The sequence below is a fragment of the Pantherophis guttatus genome, chromosome 15 (genome assembly GCF_059756535.1).
Source record: "Pantherophis guttatus breed Tessera chromosome 15, ASM5975653v1, whole genome shotgun sequence".
In the NCBI taxonomy this organism is placed as follows: Eukaryota; Metazoa; Chordata; class Lepidosauria; order Squamata; family Colubridae; genus Pantherophis; species Pantherophis guttatus.
The window spans coordinates 17,623,804-17,643,937 of record NC_142077.1 but is presented as its reverse complement, the minus strand read 5'-3'; the positions used below and the strand labels follow the sequence as shown (position 1 = coordinate 17,643,937).

At 41.8% G+C, this 20,134-nt stretch overlaps 1 protein-coding gene across 1 annotated transcript; it reads right to left on the bottom strand.

The window, feature by feature from the left end:
• Positions 1 to 423: 423 nt before the first annotated feature.
• On the bottom strand, positions 424 to 19,052 carry LOC148112022 (vomeronasal type-2 receptor 26-like). The gene is made up of 6 exons (XM_087879213.1): positions 17,056 to 19,052; positions 16,320 to 16,611; positions 13,478 to 14,272; positions 8,848 to 9,060; positions 2,228 to 2,354; positions 424 to 854 (listed from the first exon to the last, which is right to left on the bottom strand). Exons 1-6 carry the CDS (start codon positions 17,271 to 17,273, stop codon positions 847 to 849), a joined length of 1,653 nt encoding a protein of 550 aa, XP_087735339.1. The 5' UTR covers positions 17,274 to 19,052; the 3' UTR covers positions 424 to 846.
• Positions 19,053 to 20,134: the final 1,082 nt, after the last annotated feature.

Below are 20,134 nucleotides of genomic sequence, written 5' to 3'. Positions count from 1 at the left end.
TGCTCATCGTGAATCTTGGACTGACCTTCTGACCCATCAGAGCTTTTCTTATCCCCTGAAAATGGAATTTGCAAAGGATTCAATTGGCAATTAGGAGCCATTCTGAAAGATAAAAATTGGTCTCTAATCAATCAGCAGACTCGGTGGTTGGAGAGCAGAGCAGCTTCCTAGAAACCCAGCTCTTCCCATCCTTGCTCACCCCCTTCCGGGACCTGGATGAAGATGCAGCGTTGAACCCTCATGCCACAGTCTGTGATGCCTTTAGACAGGATCCCCTCAACCTCCCCCTGGGGAGAGTCTCCGGGTCCCCTTTCTCTGGGCACCTTCTCCAGCCCTTCACAGACAAGAGAAGCTTGGAAGAGGAGCAGAGAAAAGGCTTTAGGTAGAAATTGTAGAGTGAACCATTAAAGGGCCTGAACACTGTTAGATATTTCTCTTTTATTTCTTGAATAAGGAAAGAAAAAATAGGGAGCCAGACAAAGTGAGCCCCAGTGAAATCCCAGACGGCTGTTGTGATCCACTCTTTCTCTAGAGTAGGTCTCATCAGGACATCAAGAAGGAGCCATTTAAGAGTTGCGCAGATCTGCCTCCCCAGCGGAGAGCAGGTGAAACCTTCACATCATTTGGGTATTTCATGGCTTCTCTCAGAGATTGTCACACATGACTGGAGCTTCTTTCCCACAGCTTCCATCTTGCCATTTTTCCTCCTCAGGCTTTTCTCTCACACAGAAACACTTTTCGGCTCCCTCAGTAGGAAAACCTGCTCAAATTATTTTTATAAGGCATCAGGTTCATTGGCTGTTCCTGAACATCAAATTCCTCTGAATGACCTTCCCAGAGTTCTCTTTATTGAGCTGAAAGGGAAGGGGATTAAAGAAACATAGACAAATATTCTTCTTGGATTCCTGCATACTATCTAAGTAGAAAGAATTAATAATTTCTTTCAAATAAAAGAAAATCTAATAATTCTTCCAATATCACAATGGTGTTACATCTCATGTTTTTACATTTATTCTGCCCGTAAGATGTTCCTTTGTGTTGAGGTCTGGCCTCACAAGGATAATGTAGCACTTGGGGATGAAGATGCAGACCAGCAGACCAGCACTGGAGGCCAGGATGGAGAAGACCTGCACAGCCACCATGGATTTCCCTTTGGTGCTCAGGTAGGTGGGCACAAAGGTCACCCAGACACTGCAGAAGACCAGCATGCTGAAGGTGATCAGCTTGGCTTCATTGAAGGCCCCAGGCAGGTTCCTGGCCAGGAAAGCCACCGTGAAGCAGATGGCAGCCAGGAAGCCCATGTAGCTGAGGGTGACGTAGAACATGACAACGGCCCCTTCGTTGCATTGCAGGATGATCTCTCCAGGCTGGGAGTGGAGGTCAGAGTCAGGGAAAGGGGGAGAAACTCCCAGCCAGGTGGAGGAGATGATAATTTGGGCAGCAGAACAAGAAAGGATGATGGAGTTGGCCAAGCTCTTCCCCAACCATCTCTTCACTCGGTTTCCTGGTTTTGTGGCCAGGAAGGCCAGCACCACCATGATGGTTTTGGCCAAGAGAGAAGAAACGGCAACTGAGAAGATGATGCTGAAAACCGTTTGTCGGAGAAGGCAGGTGGCTTTCCTTGGTTGACCAATGAAGAGAGAAGGAGACAAGAAGCAAAGCAGGAGGGAGACCAGGAGGATGTAGGAGAGGTCCCGGTTGTTGGCTTTGACAAGGGGAGTTTCTAAATATTTAATGAAGATGATTAAGACAAGGCCTGTGGTTAGGAAGAAGAGTAGGGCAAAAGAGACCAGGATGATGCCCAGATGTTCTTCATAAGACAGGAAAGTTACAACTTTGGGGATACATTGGACCCTGTCCTCATTTGGATATTTATCATCTGGACACTTGGTGCATTTTTCCGTATCTAAGAAAGTCAAAAATCAATATCTTTAATATTCTGGGTTTTGTTTGTTTGTTTGTTTGTTTGTTTTTTGCATTTAAAGAAATACCATTTTTGAGGAACGCCTGATTCCGGGAACATTTTCCAAGATGTGTTGTTTAATCATTCCATGGGGGGGAAATGATAATTTTCTGATACTTATTTACCCAAGGTATATGAAATTGGAGGATTTCTAGTGCATTTTGAATAAACAAAAAAAAAGTTGAGTTTTAATTTGCACTTTCATCAAAATGCTCTGGATAAATCCATTTCCATCAGGCCTTCCTTTCCTCTGGTGACACCCACCTTCCTGAGTGGAGAAGGTCCCCTCCGGACAAGGAACGCAGTCGTAGCAGCAAACTGGCTCTCCTTCTCGAACCCTCTTAACAAATCCAGGATGACAGCTTTCCACACATTTGGACTGAGGCAGGGACTGAGCAGAAGAAAAGGAATGCCAACGGAAATATGTTAGGACTCAACATCCATGGAAAATGGGGGTAGAAATGGACATTATACAAGTAGATTCTGGGCTTCAGTTAGGTGAATATGAAATTTCTGACTCCTTCTAAACAGGTGTAGGAAATGTGACCCTGGCAGGTTCTTCCTTTAGTTCTTCCTTTTTGCTTTTGGCATTTAACATTGCAATAATAAAGGACTTTTCTCTTTAATAAAGTCCGGAGGGATGGAATTGAGAAAAGATTTAAGCATAAAGGAGGAAGAAATTGGTTTCTCCTCATTGCTATATTAAAATGCATCTATCCATGGTTATGATGATCTTTCATCTGAAAATCCCTTGAATGGCCTTGTTTTCCTTGAGTGTTAGGGTTACTGAATAGAGTTGTGAACATCAAGATCTATACAAATAATATAACAGCATAAAAATTTATAGCAAATATCATATTATATCAACAGCTAACTTTTAATGAAAATAATTTTAAATTATTTAATGCCAATTTGGGACAGCGTGTATAATATCCTTAAAAAATAGAAAGAGATACTAGAAGAGATGACTACTACAAACACCACAATAACTAAGACAGGAAAGAAGATCACATTAACCCTAATGCCCTCAGCAACAACAGCTTCTCCGATGATGCAAAAAAACAATAGAAGGAATGCTGACAGCTGAGAAACAAAACACCGCTTTGAATGTCAATATTCAAACCTCACTACTCACATTGCAAGAATCGATGGTTAAACTCCAAGAAATAATGATAAAGAATCATTTAGAGACAAGAGCTAACATTAATGAGCTGAAAGAGGAAATGGGGAAACTAAAAATGGAAATGAGATCAGACAGATCAAAGCTTGATGAAAAAGTAGGGTCAATTCAACAAGCATTAGAAAAGAATGAACACACAATAAAGGAAGTAGAGAAAAGAATGGAACAAACAGAGAGGAAATTAGAAAAAGTGGACCAGCAAATAAAAATGGTGAGCAAAGAAATGGAATATTCTATGATCTATATTGAGATGGATAAAGCTGTGTCGTTCCTAAGATTCCAAAATATAATGGAAAATAAAGATGAAGATCTGGAACTAGTGATGGCAGAAATTTTAGCCGAAGCACTAGATAGAGACAAGGAGGAAATGAAGGAAATGGACGATGTTTACAGGGTCAATACGAGCTATGCAAGAAAAAACAAGCTCCCAAAGGAGATCCACGTTCGATTCATGAGGAGAAAAGTTCGAGACATAATATATAAGCTATCCAGAAAAGAAGCAATAATATATAAAGGAAAAGAGATTCAGATCCTCAAGCAAATCCCAAGAAGAGTAAGAGAGCAGAGAAGGGATTATAAATTCCTGGCTAAACACCTGAATAAAAGAGCTATTCTGTTCCGATGGCTGATTCCAGAAGGGATGCTGGTCACTTGGGAAGAAACGAAAATCAAAATAGACACTCTGGAAAAAGCACAGGAACTTTATGAGCAACTGGCGGGATCGGAAGACCAAAGCAGCAGAGAAGATCTAGATTCAAATTCTCAGGAAAAACAAGACCAACCAAAAAATAAAGACGAAGAAAAAGAAGTAAAAGATACCAATCAACCACAACAAGAAAGAGAAGAGCCTAAGACAGCGATCAGAACAGAAAGGGAAATAAGAGCAATCAGAAGACAAAAAACGAGATACAATTAGGGCTATGGAAAAAGAGGTGAAACTCTTCTCTATTAACATAAATGGACTAAACTCAATGACAAAAAGAAAAAGGATTTTGGCAAACTTAATAAAACAAAATGCAGATATTATATGTTTACAGGAAACACACATCTTAAAAACAGACGAAAAATATTTAGATTGCCCCAAATTAGGGACTCTGTTTACGGCTCCTGCAGATCAGGAGAAAAAGAAAGGAATAGCTGTCTACATTAGAAGAGATAAAGGCAAACTTAATATTTGCAGATCCCAAAGGAAGAATTCTGGCAATAGAAATACAGATAAATAAAAACAATTATTAGTGGTAATTTATACCCCCAATGACAATCAAAAAGAATTTTACAAAACCTTATATGATAAAATTATTGAATTAGAAAGAAAAAATATTTGCATCATAGGAGATTATAATGCGATAACAGATTATCAAAAAGACTACAATAGGAGAAAGAAGAAAGGTGGGGGGAAGAGAACTACCCAAAATATATGTAGAAATGACCAAAGAATTAAATTTAATAGATATATGGAGAACACTAAATCCAGAAAAGAGACAATTTACTTTCTATTCGAACCCCCATCAGTCATGGTCACGCATCGACATGGCGTGGAGAATTAGCAGAAGAAGTGACAGAAGTAGAAATTCCAGCGAACTTGTGGGCAGACCACAACCCACTCAGAATCAATTAGACGGGTAAAAAAAAAAACCAAGGAGAAGATGGACGCTAGATTCTCAATTATTGAAAGATGAGGAATTGATTAAGAAAATTAAGGAAGAACTAAATTTTTATTTTAAAGAAAATAATAACCAATATACAACAACCCAAAACTTATGGGATACTATGAAAGCTGCTTATGGGAATTATAATATGCTATGTTGCAAAAAAGAACAAAGAAAAATATGCCCAACAAAACAATCTACTTCAAGCAATCAAAAAATTAGAGACCAAATTACAGAATAGGCCACAAAATTCCCAATTACAAGAACAAGAACAATTGATTTTTCATAAACACAAACTCAATTTAGTTGATCAGGAAGAATTGGTTAGAAACTTGAAGGCAACCAAACAAGTATATTTCGAACAAGCAAATAAGCCAAGAAGATGGCTATTGTATAAACTGAAAAAAAGAGAGAGAGAAAAGAACCATCTACCAACTACAGGATGAAAATGGAGATTATCAACACACAATAGAAAAGAAAAAAGAGATTGCACATAAATATTTTGAGGATCTCTATAAGAAAGAAAGAGTAGATGAGGATCAGATTAGGGAGCATCTAAGAGAAAAAAAGAACCCGAGAAATAAAAGACGAACTGAAAGAAACTTTGAGTAAGGATATAACTATGATGGAACTAAATCAAGCAATTAGATCCCAGAAAAGTAACAAAACACCGGGCCCCGATGGTTTTCTATCAGAATTCTATAAGGTAATAGAAGAACAAGTAGGGCCAATAATGGTTGATCTATACAATGAGGTATTAATATCAGCTAAAATGCCGGATACGTGGAGGGAAGCATTAATTTCGCTAATCCCGAAGGGGGATACAGATGCCAGACTGATACAAAACTATAGACCAATCTCTTTATTAAACGTAGATTATAAAATATTTGCTACTATTATTGCCAACAGATTAAAGAAAATTTTGAACGACTATATACAGTTAGATCAAAATGGATTTCTTCCAAATAGACAAACCAGGAATAATTTAAGAATAATAATGGACAGTTTAGAATTACGAAGCCCACCAGGAGAAACAAGTAGCCTTTGTCTTCTTGGATGCCCAAAAAGCATTTGATAACCTCAATTGGCAATTTATGATTCAACAAGTTTATGATATGAATTTGGGCACTAAATTTGAGAATATTATAACAGCAATATATTCGATACAAAAAGCAAAAATTATAATTAATGGAGAAAACACCCAAACTTTAAATATAGAGAAAGGAGTTCGACAAAGTTGTCCTCTATCTCCTCTGCTCTTCATACTGTCACTAGACAAATATTACTAGAACGAATCAGACAAAATTCAGAAATAAAAGGATTGAAAACCAGAAATGAAGAATATAAATTGCAAGCATTTGCAGACAATTTGGCTTTTACTATTGAAAAACCAATAGAGAAAGGACAAACACTAATTAAGGAATTAGAAAGATATGGAGCTGTAGCAGGACTGAAAATCAATAGACAGAAAATGAAACTTATAGCAAAAAATTTAACAGAACTACAAATAACAGAATTGGAAAGTACACTTGAACTCCAAACAACAAGAAAAATCAAATACTTAGGTATATGGTTGACAGCACATTGCAAATCGATAAAGGAGAATAACTATAACAAACTATTACAACAAACAAAAAAAGATTTAGAACTATGGACTAACATGCAACTGTCACTTTTAGGAAGAATAGCAGCCATAAAAATGTCTATATTACCAAAATTTCTATACTTGTTCCAGACCATCCCAGTTAAATTAGAAAAGACCTTTTTTAATGACCTTAATAAAACAATAGCAAAATTTATCTGGCAGGGGGAAAAACCCAGAATAAAAATGAAATTACTACAAGATACAAAGAGCAGAGGAGGATTTGGATTGCCAAACTGGGAATTATACTATAGTGCAGCAACATTAGTTTGGTTAAAAGATTGGATCAATTTGAAGAATGAAAGAGTACTAGCTATAGAAGGTCACGACCTGCAGAGAGGATGGCATGCCTTTCTGTGGGAAACAGGACCTACAAAACAACAATACTTCCACAGAAACCTGATTAGAGATTTGCTAATAAATAATTGGATTAAAGTTAAAAAAAAAACACTACATAAAAATCCCAACTTGGCTATCCACAATGGAAGCGATGATCCATCCAAACAATTTAGATTTGAATAAAATGTTAAAGACCTATTAGATATCCATGGAAAGTTAAAAACATTACAGGACCTCCAAGAACAAGGGCTACGAGTTGACTGGTGGACTTATCTCCAATTACAAAACTGATACAAACAAACAAACAAGATATAAAAGATTATGGAATATATCTTAAACCACAACAACTAGACAAAATTTTATTAGGACCAGACAAAAAAAAATATTACTAAAATTTACAAATACCTTCTGGAAGTAGAATTGGAGGAGGAAGTAGTGAAAGGATGCATGATTGCATGGGGTCAAAATATTGGACACAACATAAAACTATCAGATTGGGAGAACATATGGAACAGAAACCATAAACTAACAAAATCAGCAGCATATAAAGAAAACGCATATAAAATGTTCTACAGGTGGCACTTACCCCCTTCGAGATTAGCGAAAATGTACCCTAAAATGAGCCCCATATGTTGGAAATGTAAAAAGAAAGAGGGAACATACTACCATATGTGGTGGTCCTGTCCTGAGGCTATTGGCTAAAAATTAAAGATTGGCTACAGGAAATTACTAACAAACAATTAAGACTTAGAACCGGAACTCTTCCTATGGGGGATCTTCAAAATATATATATATATATATATATGTGTGTGTGAAGGGCACAAAATACAGTATCTACACATATTAACGGCTTCCAGGATTGCCTATGCTCAATGTTGGAAATAGCCATGTACATCCGCAGAGAAACTGGTCATACAAAAGATCATGAATTGTGCAGAAATGGACAAATTAACGCTGAGTTTAAAAGATAAAGAGATCTCAATATTTTACAATGTGTGGGAACAGTGGTATAACTGGATAGAACGGAGATAGATTGAAGATAGTTATTAAGTACAAGTAATAGATAAAATAAGAATGTAAATATGCACAATTTAATTTTTGTAAATAATGCATGAATTATTGTCACAAGAAAAACACCACAATTAGCTGTTGTTGAGTGAAATAATTTTTTATATTTTTAATGTAATAAAAGTTTAATAAAGTGTTTATATAACAAATATATTAGTTAAATTGGGAGACCCCCCAGAGGGACTGAAGGTGGCTAACACTCAAGATAAACAAGGTCATTCAAGGGATCTTCAGATGGAAGACCCTCTTAAGAGCCAAAGGCCAAATCTAAGTAGCATTTCCTATCACAATCTCTCTTGTTACTTCTGATATCAGGAAGACCTTGGAATCAAAGTTGTGTTTCAGTGTTTCAGGTTTCTGGGTCAAGGGATTGTCTCACTGGTCACTGTCATTTTATGTGAACTGAAAGCCTTGGACCTCCTTCCTAGGGGCAGAAGGCCAATTGCTCCCCCCAGTTGGGTGAGAGACAGATATGGCTAACTTTGACCAGGTCTGGACTACTTAAACATATCACAGACCATGGACCTTCCATTTCAGGGAACCATTTCCCAATGGCCTTTCCCTAAGCAGGACAAGAGGAAGCTTCTCCCCCAATGGGACCCCCAGGAGCTCCATCCAGCCATGATCCAATTTCATCTCATTTAGTCCAAACCTCAATTCAGGGTCTGTTCAACAGAATTCCCTTCTGCTTTGCTCTTTCAGGACAAGGAACAAGCGAACCTGAGGCTCTTAACAACACAACCTCCAGCACTTGAGGGTTTCTCATCCCAGGTTGGACATGGCTGAACCAGCCAAAAACAGTCTTCAATATTACAGCAGCTGAAGAACACCTTGGTCGATAGTACTGAAGCCTCCCAAGTGGTCTATAGAAAGAAAACTATAAGGTTTCTACTTCCCACGTTCAATTCTCAGTGAAGGTCACTGACCCTGGAAACTAGGCTTAGTCCACATGAAATGGGTCCTAAATCTTTGGAAAAAACAGGAAAGACAACAAAATTTCTCTCACCTGGTTGAGCAACGTTAGCTCTGAAAGAGCATCTTGATAGATAGTAAGTCTCTGTCTTTCCAAAGTCCCCATTTGTTGTTCGATGGAATCCTCCATGGGGAGATTCAAATAGCTCACGATTCCCACATCTGCTGCTACATCTCCATTCTGATCCAAGCAGAATTCCCTACTGGATATATTGCAATACTCATTCTTCTGCAGGAAAGGATGGATCTACAAGGGGAACATCCAGGAAGTTTAAAATCTGAAACCTTTTTTTTTAAAATCCCATTTAGCTTTTATATATTTGAATCTTTCTTCTACAATTGTCTTCCATGAAAATGTGCTTATTAGAAAAATAGGTGTTACTGCTATCTTCAAAAATAAATTGAAAAGGTTCAGCAAAGTTAATCATATTTTGGCAAAATATATATTAACAAAATATAATTGATGCAATTGGTAAGTTATAAGGGACATTCTAGAGCAGGTGACAAATACAATGAATCATAGAAAACGAGATTATTCATAAACGCCTAGAAAACATCAGGTAAGGTTGATTATGAGAAACCGTTCATTTAGTGAAAAGACAATCAAGGTAATAAAATAGGGCAAAACTCACTTAGCAAAAGAAATGCTGAGCTCAGTTGTGGTCGTAAATCCCATCCTGCCTCCTACAGCCCTCTTCCAATAACTGGAAGAAGTTGCCCAGAAACTCCAGATCTCCTCCATGTTGCTCCAGAGGGAGGAGGGGAAATGGGGCAATGAGCTCAGTCAGAAGGGAGGAGATTCTGGCTGAAGGAGAGGAAAAAGACCCTGAAAAGAGGAGCCATTTCAGAGCTGAGCCCTCAAAGCAGAGAAGTTCAGCCTCCCCTTCACTGAGGTGGCAAAGACTGAGCAGCCGTCAGTCAGAGAAGCTTTGACTGGGACTCCTGCAGAGAGGAGGGGTTGGGCTAGATCAGTGGTTCTCAACCTTCCTAATGTCGCGACCCTTTAATACAGTTTCTCATGTTGTGGTGACCCCCAACCAGGGGTGGGTTCTAAATTTTTTTACTACCGGTTCTGTGGGCGTGGCTTATTTTGTGGGTGTGGCTTGTAGGTCATGTGACTGGGTGTGTGTGGCTAGCTGGTCATGTGACCAGGTGGCCATGGCTATGTGTATAGGGACTACTCAGAGGGCTGAAAAAAGTCATTTCTGACAGGTCCTCGCACTTTTGACTGGTCCTCACACTTACGACCATCCTCACATTTATGCCCGTGCAACATTCTTAACAACCATGTCACTCATTTCACAACTGCTTCTCTTCACCATGGTGATAAGATAGGGCAAAAAACGTAAAATGTGAGGATAGTCGTAAATTCGAGATCTGGTCAAAAGTGTGAGGACCAGTCAAAAATAACTTTTTCAGCCCTCTGAGTAGTCCATATGCACAAAAGGACTACCCAGAGGGCTGAAAAAAGTGATTTCTGACAGGTCCTCGCACTTTTGACCGGTCTTCGCACTTATGACTGGTCATCATTTATGCCCATTGTAGCATTCTTAACAACCATGTCACTCATTTCACAACTGCTTCTCTTCACCATGGTGACAAGATAGGGCAAAAACGTAAAATGTGAGGACAGTCGTAAATTTGAGGACTGGTCAAAAGGGCGAGGACCAGTCAGAAATAACTTTTTCAGCCTCTGAGTAGTCCATATGCATAAAAGGATACAGCAATAGAGAGGGATGAAGGAAGGGAAGGGAAATTAGAGTAGGAGTGAGGGTAAGAGAGGGAGGAAGAGAGGACAAGGAGAAAGGAAGAGGAAGTAGGGAGGAGAAGAAGAGGGGGAGGAAGAGAACATAAGGAAAGAAAAGAGAGAGGTGGTAGGTTTGAGGAGAAAGATTGCTGTACAATAAAAAAGATGAAAGGGAAGAAAGCCAACCCCAAACAAATATAAAGATATTAAGATAAAGAATGAATTGTTAAACTTTAAAGAATAAAAGAGAACAAATATGAATAAATAGCAATAATTAGAAACACACATACAAACATACAATGTATTTTCTTTTGTAGGAAGTTAGCACCCACCCCTTTCCTGGAAGAGTGAAATATTTTAGGAAATATGAAAAAGGCAGAATATTATATTTCCCTGGGATAAGCATGTTTTGAAGCAGCTCCCATCTTCCTGCCCCCACCCTTTGTCAATGGGCCATTAAGGCCTGGGCCAGTCTATTCTACATAACAAAGATCTGCCTCCTTCAGGCAGAGCCATAGTAGGAATTGCCAAAGATCCAATAAAGATAGGATTAGCTCTCTACCCATCTAGCAACAGAAACTCACCACATGTGACCTGGGAAGCACATGTGACCATCAGCCAGCAAGGCTAGCTAAGATCCCCACCCCCTGGGAGTCTGACAACCAATCATGATACTCTTTTGGGACCCCAAGAAATGCAGAGCCAGAGAGAGCATAAAAACCAGAGGATTTACTGTATCTGCCCTTTTCTGTTCAGGAACTCAAGCCATGTGATCCTGTCCACCATTAAACCATCTTTCCAAGCAGTCTCCATGTCTCCAGTGTCTTTTTCCCCACTTGGAGCAGAACCTAGAAGGAGATTTCTTCCAAGACTTTGAACAGAGTATTTGGCCGGTTCACAAATTTAAACAGTGTTTAGTCATTTCAATTAAATTTACAATTTCTATATTTCCTTTTTGCCATATTTATTCCTCATCTATTTTTTTTTTAAAAAACAATATTACCCTTCATCCTCATCTCTAATCTTAATCAAATTCAATTTTTCCCTTCTATTCTATATTATACCCCTTCCCATTGTCATCTATTTTTATATCTATCCTCACATTGGTTAATTATGTAATATTACAGTTGTTTAATATAAATTCAACATTTTAATATAAATCAATTAGTTATATAACTACCTTTTTGTATATTAATCAATATGAACATGAATATTCCCATTATTTCCATGCAATCCAATTTCTTACAAATCAATTAATTATATTTACCAATAATAATAAACCAAATAATTTCCCCCATATATTCCTCCAAACCACAACTTAACCATTTCTGCTTTCAACACAATATACAATTAATAGTATCTCAATTATTACAATTCCCTAGTTAAATAGAGCTTTTTTTCTTTTGTGTTTTAAAATCTTGAACTCTCTTCTTTTCCCCTAAATTTCCCATTGTTTGCACCTACCTTTTTTGGTGAGGAAAAAGAAAAGAAATCTGCCTGCCTAATTTTCCAACGTTGCAGCAACAGCAAAGCCAACAGCCTGCTTTACTTTCAGTTTCATGTTTCAGCATAGCTGGGGGAAAAAAAAGTGCTGCAGCAAGCAAACAAGCAGCAGAGCCCTGCGCAAAACAGCAGAGAGCAAATCAGCTGAGAGTCGGGAGCCGATCTAATCAAGGGCTAATTAGCCTATGCTGAAGCTCTGCGGGCCAATAAAATTACAAAAAAACACCGAACCATTTGTTAAATTGCTGGCTCGCCCGCCCCTCGCCCACCACTATTTATTGGCAATAAATAGTGGTGCGGAGAGGCGGGGCAAGCCAGCAATTTAACAAACGCAGAATCTCACCACTGGTTATAGGGTGGCCCTTTGAAGCCCCGTGGCAAGAATTTAAACCATTTTTTTCCCTCTAGCCATCAGCTGGGACACCGGAGGCAGCAATAGATTGGGAGTGGGCGGGGTAAGCGAATGGCCGGCGATCCAACAGAGCAGAGAGTGAGGGTGAGTGAAGGCGTGGGGGGGGCGAGAGAGGGCTTTGGTGACCCCTGAGAATTGGCCGTTCGACCCCCAAAGGGGTCGCGACCCCCAGGTTGAGAACCGCTGGGCTAGATGGTCTCAGGGTGTCCTTCAAAGTTACAAATGTAACATTCTACTATGCTAATCACAAACCCATAAAGACATGAACATATTTAAAAATGCACACATCCTTTTAAAATTAGCAGTGTTTAAAACCAAAATTGATCTGTCGTGAGGCTTAGAAGGTGATGTCTCAAGCCATTAGATTGGCCGAAGTGTTGGACCTTCTGAAGCCCAATGTGGTTGAGAAGGTTCCCCTCCTTCTCCTTTGGGTTCCTTCTCTGAATGATCTAAGATTAATGGATCCATATTGTTAGAAATAGGAAAGCAGCAATAAAGCAAGGAAGGCAATCTGGTACCCAAAAGGAGCAAAAGTTTATCAAAGCATCTGCAAATCCTCCAGGTGGACCCGGATCAAAGCATGCCCTTCCTCCTGTCACTCAACACTGTCCTGCTTCCCCATTGGATGGGGACTAGTAAGCTCTCAACCTATCCGGAGTGCCTGTTTAACAATATGGCCTTGTTTTTCCCAGCAACCCCCTGTTTCCATGACATGGTGTGATTGTGCATCACTAACTTTCCTTTGTTCTTTTGCATAAATCGGTTATATTTTGAAATGTGTCCATTAAGCTCTTGCTCAGAAATCCCTCCCCCCTTTCTTTCTAGACTTTTCTGAACCACTTTGTTCACTGTAAGAACAAGACTGTTTTCACTCGTTTTTCAAAAAGTTCCTTAACTTTCTAGTTCCTTATTTTCTTTATTTATTATGCAGAAGTGGAAGCTGTAATGAAACATTAATTATGAAGCAATTCTTCATATCCCACAATATCAGGACCCCCATACCTGCCACGGCTGCAGCCTTGGAGACCCCAACCTCCCTTTGCCCTCCTTCCTTCCCCTCCTCCATCTGGAGGAATAGGCAGCGTTCAAGGCCTGGGCCAGAGTCTGAATGAGACTGTACACATTCTGTTCATTTGGGATCCACCTTCTGTTCTCTTTCTCCTGGGTCTCCAGTGGGGCTTCCTGGGTGCATCTTCTGCGGATTTTGACAGAAAAGACGTTCTTTGAAAGAGAACAGCGGAAATAAGGATCTTGAAACTGATATTCCACAAAGAAATGGGGTTCAAAGGCATCATCTTCTGGCCTTTCATTTGCTAGAAAAAAAAAGGCCCAAATACTATGGATGTATTTGTAAAGTCTGTCCTTATTCAATGTTAATACTCCCAAAGTTGTAATGATCCAGACTTTCCCTTCAATGGGTCCTGGGAGACGCCCAAGTGTTAAATGGAAAGGAAGGAGTCTGTCCTTAATGGAAATACTTTCTATGAAGTGGACAAAGAGGTTGACTTGTCTCCACTTAGAGAGGGAATCCCTGAGGGTTGCTGTAAATCCATTCTTTGAGAACAGTTGTGATATAACAACACAAATTCCATTCCTGACAAGCATAGGAGTGAAAGTCCTCATGAAATTCTCTCCCTTCTCTGTGTCTGAAGCAAAGAGGCCAATCAGGGTCCATCTGAAATAGAGGAGCAGTTGGACAATTACTGGATAGTGGATCCCTTCTTTGGCACGCTTCTGGTGGAATAAGGGAAATTGGCTTTTATCACTCAGAGGCTCTGAAACGCTGTTATCAGTGATCTGAAAAAGTAAGGAAGAAAGCTGTGTTATATTGGGGGTCAGATAAAGTCCAAAACTTTATTTTTTAATAAATTCAACTTGGTTTTGGTGAACAAATTAAATAAATTTTTGTTGATTACCAATTAGCAATGCTGAGCCTGGATAGCTCAGCAGACTAATGCATTGTAATTTAACACCAGCTGTCTGCAATTAAAGTAAGATCGAATCTCGCCAGGCTCAAGGTTGACTCAGCCTTCCATCCTTTCTAATGTAGGTAAATTGAGGACCCAGTTTGTGGGGGCAATAAGCTGACTTTGTATAAATATACAAAAGTATGAAGGCTATTGCTTAACGCATTGTAAACCACCCTGAGTCTCCGGAGAAGGGCGGCATATAAATCAAATTAAAAAAAAAAAATATTCCAGATGCTTGGTGAAGTAATCTTTTTAGTTTGTTTATTTATCTCCCACCTTGATTATTTTTTGGCCTTTTCTCTAGTTATACAAGAGATAAGGAGACCACAGCTCTTTCTTAAGCTGCTGACATTCAATATTCCAGATGAAGCAATATTTATTTATTTATTTATTTATTTATTTATTTATTTATTTATTTATTTATTTATATACCACCTTGATAATTTTTGGACTGTTCTCTAGTTATACAAAGAGATAAGGAGACCACTGCTCCTAATATAATTTGTCAGTTGCATAATCCAAGAGGGCTTTATTTGAAATTCTGCATCTTCTAACCCAGAGAATTTGGGGACTCTGTCAGGTTCCAGAGGTTTAATTGTACACTAAGAAATTCAGCCTTGTGGAAAAGGAAGGAGACCCTCTGTGACTTCTGTGGTTTCATGTATCTGGACAGAGGAAAAAGCATCTGATCTTCAGCAGTTCTTAAAAGGAGGTAAATGCAACCTCAGGTGAACAGCAACACAGGAGATATAACACCCTGTCCTCCTTTATTTTACAGAAAGAGAGCCGAAATGGAGGAGCCAGGTGTGAAAGGCTAAGGACACCCTGACTGCTTCCATGGGTGTGAAGAGGCTGAGAGGAAGCCTGGTGCTGCTGATCAAGGGACCTGGATTAATCGATAATCACAAGTGTCACGGCCTCTATAAAAGCCAAAGTTTCAGGAGTTTTCTGGTCTCCAGCATTGAGGTGTGTGCAGCGGTGGGATTCAGCCAGTTCGCACCACTTTGGGAGAACCACTTGTTAACTTTCTGAGCAGTTTGGCAAACTGGTTGTTGGAAGAAATCATTAGGGCAGAGAACCGGTTGTTAAATTACTTGAATCCCACCACTGGGTGTGTATTAACACAATGCAAAGAGTAAAAACACCAGCAATGATCCAAGAGAAGCAATTGTTGCTGCCTATCAATCTGGAAAGGGTTACAAGGCCATTTCCAAATAATTACGTTCCAAATAACGTCCATCATTCTATACCGAAGAAGATTGTTCGCAAGGGGAAAACATTCGAGGCAGCTGCCAATCTTCCCAGGAGGGACCATCCCGGCAAGTTCACCCAAGGTCAGACCGTGCAATGCTCAGAGACATGGCAAAAATCCCCAAGAGTTCCACCTCAGACTCCACAGGCCTCAGTGAGCCTGTTAAATGTTCCAGTTCATGATAGTAAAATTAGAAAAAGACTGAACAAGTAAGGTTCTTGGTTTGGAGGGGTTGCCAGAAGAAAACCTCTCTCTAAAAAGAACATGGCAGAATGGATGAGTTTTGCCAAGTTGCAACTGAACAAACCACAAGGCTTCTGGAACATTCTCCTTTGGACAGACGAGGGCAGACTGGAGATATTTGGTCGTAATGCACAGAGCCACATTTGGTGAAAACCACACACAGCCTATCAGCACAAACATGCCATAACAATCACCAAACATGGTGGGGGTTATGAGGAATTAGAACAGGAATATAATAGAAAAAACATAATTCACACGTTCCCTAAAATGGAGAAAATCAACTCTTGAATTCTATGGAGAAGATATGGTTGCTTCTGTGGCTCACCCACCACCACCCACCCCTCACTTTACCAGATAGAGAAAAACACCACACACAAACCTGTGAGACTTTGTAGGTTCCTGCTAATGTTGATGCCTGGATGGAGATCTCTCTGCTAGCTCCATCAAGAAGAGCCAGGAGGTTCTCCTTCCTTCCACAGCCGTAGTTGGGGACATTGGCTTCTCCAGTGGAGAGAATGTCCAGCAAGGCATCTGAAGTGCGTAAAGGGCTCAAATGGTTGTCATGGATGTTGTAGCCCAGTGTGAGATTGTGCAGGAGCTGCGAATTCTTGTTGACCACTTGAATATTGAAAATTAATCGTAGGGTGTAGAAAAAACCATAAGAAAACGTACTGTAAAAAAATGTTCATGTTATCGTTAGTAACAAGTAACTTTTTAAAAGAATTTATTCCTTTTTGCCTCCACAAGCCTACTGAGCCTTGAGCCAATATTGATCCAAAATCAATAATCGGTTATAGAAACATGGGAATGGGCTGGGCAGAGGCAACTACAACTGTTACAATCCCTCCTTTAAACAAAATGAATTCAAGTGAAGAATTCAGGAGTGAATGGGGAGAGGAAAATAATCTGCATTGCCTTCAGGTTTTTATAACCCCATCTTTGCATTTGAGTCTCTTCTACACAATAAGAAAAAAGAGGGAAATTGTGGAAATCAAAATGATTCAGGAAATTAGACAAGTCCTGTAATACAAAAGTAAGTGAAATGAGAAGAAAAGAAGGAGAGTGTTAGAACTGCAAATGGAGGGGATACAACTCCAACACCCTGAATGATTTACGGATGAGAAGGCATAGAAGGAGCCCTGTGGAAAGGCAACATTATAGATGATACTTCTGTTTCAGTTGTGACTATACCAATGAGATGGTCTCCTGGCCTGTAATAGCTCCATGTTCTGTTTCCATCCTGGTGCTCCAAGCTCAGAGGGCATTTCCTTCTCAGCTTCCCAGAGACCGGCTGCGACAAAAGCAGCATCAGAAGCAGAAGCAGGAGATACATAATTCATGGAGCTTTATTAATCCTCTTCCTGTTTCTAATACCCACAGCAGGAACAGTTGAAGAATTCAAAGCACTCTCAGAAGATGGAAATGCCAGCGACTTTCCTGATATAAACAGAGAAACACTCAGCTTCACCTGGAAAGGAGAGAAAGGTACAATCAAGAGCACAGATCCTGCCTGCCCCAAAACTTGTTCCCACAGAGTTTGATCTAACAAATTTATCCTTTTCTGATGCAAGATCCTTTGCATATGGCTTCAATCTGCTCTCTCTATCACAGGTATGGAGATTTCCAAGGCCCAGATAATCATTATTAATTACAGTGAGAAGCAACTTCTCCTCTTGGGATCCTGAGCTTCTTCTGGGCTCCATGTGCAGAGGAGAGGATGGAGAAAAAGTTGTTTGTGAAAAGCCACAACTACACTCCTGGGGTCAATTCCTGTAGTGGCTGTGGTCCTTCCTGTCAGGACATGTTAGGAAAGTGATGCTGGAGGAAGATCGTTCAATAACAAGGGAATTGACCTCTGCTGTCCTTCAACCGAGTCTCTTGTCTCCAGAGTCTGCTGGAGAAGGTCACCCAGAAGTATGGAGTTTGGTGCCACTCTAGGTTGGTGCCCCTTAACTCTTGTGCTGCCTTTTTTCTTAATGCCAAGGAAGCAATCAGTCCCCTTGGATTCTGCCTAAGGTGAAGACTGGGATCTCTTTGGGCTTTTCTTTTATATCAGAACTTCATAAATTGGAGCTGATTTTAAAAAGGGGGACCCCTATGATGTTCCCATCTCTGAGGCTGTGGGGTGAAGCCCCCTTCCCTAAAAAGCCTCCGAGTGCTTTGAAGCTGCTCTTGGGGCACCCGAGTCCCTGGTTCATTGGGATCCATTGTTCGCACATTATGTCTCTTCTCTGGATGAGGAAGACGGAGACGTCCCCCTTTGCCCAGGAGGGAGAACTGGGGAGGGGGCTAATCTGAAGGGAGAGGAGGGTCCCCATCCCAGGTTCTCCTCTCAGGGCCTGGCTAGGATGTCCTGGGGGGCTCTGGGTGGAAGGCCAGGCGGAGGCCTGGGAAGGGGCTCCTCTCCTCCCGGAGGGTCTCTGCCAGGTCTCCCTGGAGCCTGGAGGGGCCCAGAGGGGAGGGAGCCAGAGAGAGACGGGGGCCCAGGAGAGGCCCAGGGGAGGGGGGCAGGGGCGGCTGGGGCTGCTTTCCTCTCAGGGAGGCCGGGGGGACCTTTCCCCACACTGAGCGGAGGAGAGTCTGGGCTGAAGAGGAGCCTCGCAGGAGGAAGAGCCTCTCTGGCTTCTCTCCCATGGTCTCCATCCAGGCTCCCACCTTCCTCCCCCCCTGGATCCAGAGGCTTCGGGGCCCCCAAAGAGCTTCCTGGGCCGATCGGCCAGCAGGTCCCTCCTGAGGAGAGAAGCCAGGATGGAGGCCCTGAGGGGGGAAGGGAGGCCTGGCCCTTCCTCCCCCCTCAGCTCTCCCGGCTCTGCCTCGGCCTCTGCCCAGCAACGGAACCAGAAGGAAGAAGGTGGAGGCTTTAGATCCTCTGCTGATGGAGGAGGAAAATAAATATTATATATATATATATGTTAAAAAAGAGGGAAAAATCCTTCATTCCCTGGTTGCCCCCCAGTGTCCCATATCCCCCTCCTGCCCCCGTGAAATCAGGGAAAAGGGGATGGGGGGGTTGGGCATCCCCCCCCTTGGGGGCCCTTCAGTGGAGGTCATCTGTCCGAGTGTCCAGTGCAGGGCCTCCCAGGGCAGGTGGCTCAACCTCAGCAAAGGCCTCTGGACTTCAACTCCCAGAATCCCCTGTCCAGCACTCGGGGTCCTCCGTCCTCTTTCCTCGCTTTAGCTGTCCCTCACGCTGCCTGTAGGGGGCAGCCTACAGTCCGGCCTTTCAGCCCCAGCTGGCCCCCACAGGCAGCGAACAGGACAGCTAAAGCGGGCAAAGACCCCGCAGCCTCCTCCATTTTGTGGCCTCTTTTTTCCTGAGGCGATTCTCCCTCCCTCCATTTTGAGGGAAGAAAAAAGCTGAGGGGAGATTTTCTCTCCTCTCCAGCCAGGAGTCGGGAAGGTTCCCCAAAGGGGGGGAGGAAGGTTGGGGGGAGAGACCAGCAGCCCCTCCTGGTTCTTTCGGGGGAGCCCCAGGGGATCCAGGGCCGGAGGGGCCCCCAGAGGTCATCCAGCCAGACCCCGGCCCAAACAGGAGCCCCTCCGCCCTCCTGGAGGTTTCCCTCCGGGGCCTCCGAGCTGCCTGTGGGCCCTGGCTGTATTTCAGAGGCCGAGGCCTTTCATGAGGAGAGTCTCTGCTCCCCATGGAAGCCCTCAGAGTCCTCAGAGGAGAGAAAGTTTAGGCCTGGATGGCCTTGAAGTAGTCCGCCTCCCTCCCTCCCTCCCTCCCTCCGGACCTCAGCTTAGTTAGTGCAGAAGATCCTCTCCTCCCATAAGGCCCTGCCTGTTCCTGCCCCCTTTGCCTTCCAGCGCCATATTATCCCCTTCCAACCACAGGCCGTCCCTCCCCTCCCCTCTTGACTTCAGCCCTAAGAATAGGAAAAGCCTGGAAATCTCTCCCTGATCTCTCCCCTTCCACCCTCCACTGCCTCCCCTGGACCCCACCTGCTTCTCCAGTGGTCCCTAAGGTCCCACAGCCCCCCTCCCCTCCCCCTCCCCCCCTTTTCTTGTATGTACCCTGAGAGCTTCTGCACCAAAGACAAATTCCTTCTCTCTCCAATCACACTTGGCCAATAAAGAATTCTATTCCTATTTCATATCCTATCCTATCCTATCCTATCCTATCCTATCCTATCCTATCCTATCCTATCCTATCCTATCCTATCCTATTTCTTATTCTATTCTAATTCTATTCTA

What these genes read in the sequence shown, in the direction of transcription:
- LOC148112022 (XM_087879213.1), bottom strand. Translation starts at nt 17,273, where the DNA reads ATGTATCTCCTGCTTCTGCTTCTGATGCTGCTTTTGTCGCAGCCGGTC. An exon ending in CCTTCTATGCCTTCTCATCC is followed by an intron (nt 16,612 to 17,055) that starts GTAAATCATTCA and finishes ATTTTTTTACAG; the next exon opens with TACGTTTTCTTATGGTTTTT. An exon ending in CAAGGCTGCAGCCGTGGCAG is followed by an intron (nt 9,061 to 13,477) that starts GTATGGGGGTCC and finishes TTCCCCTTGTAG; the next exon opens with ATCCATCCTTTCCTGCAGAA.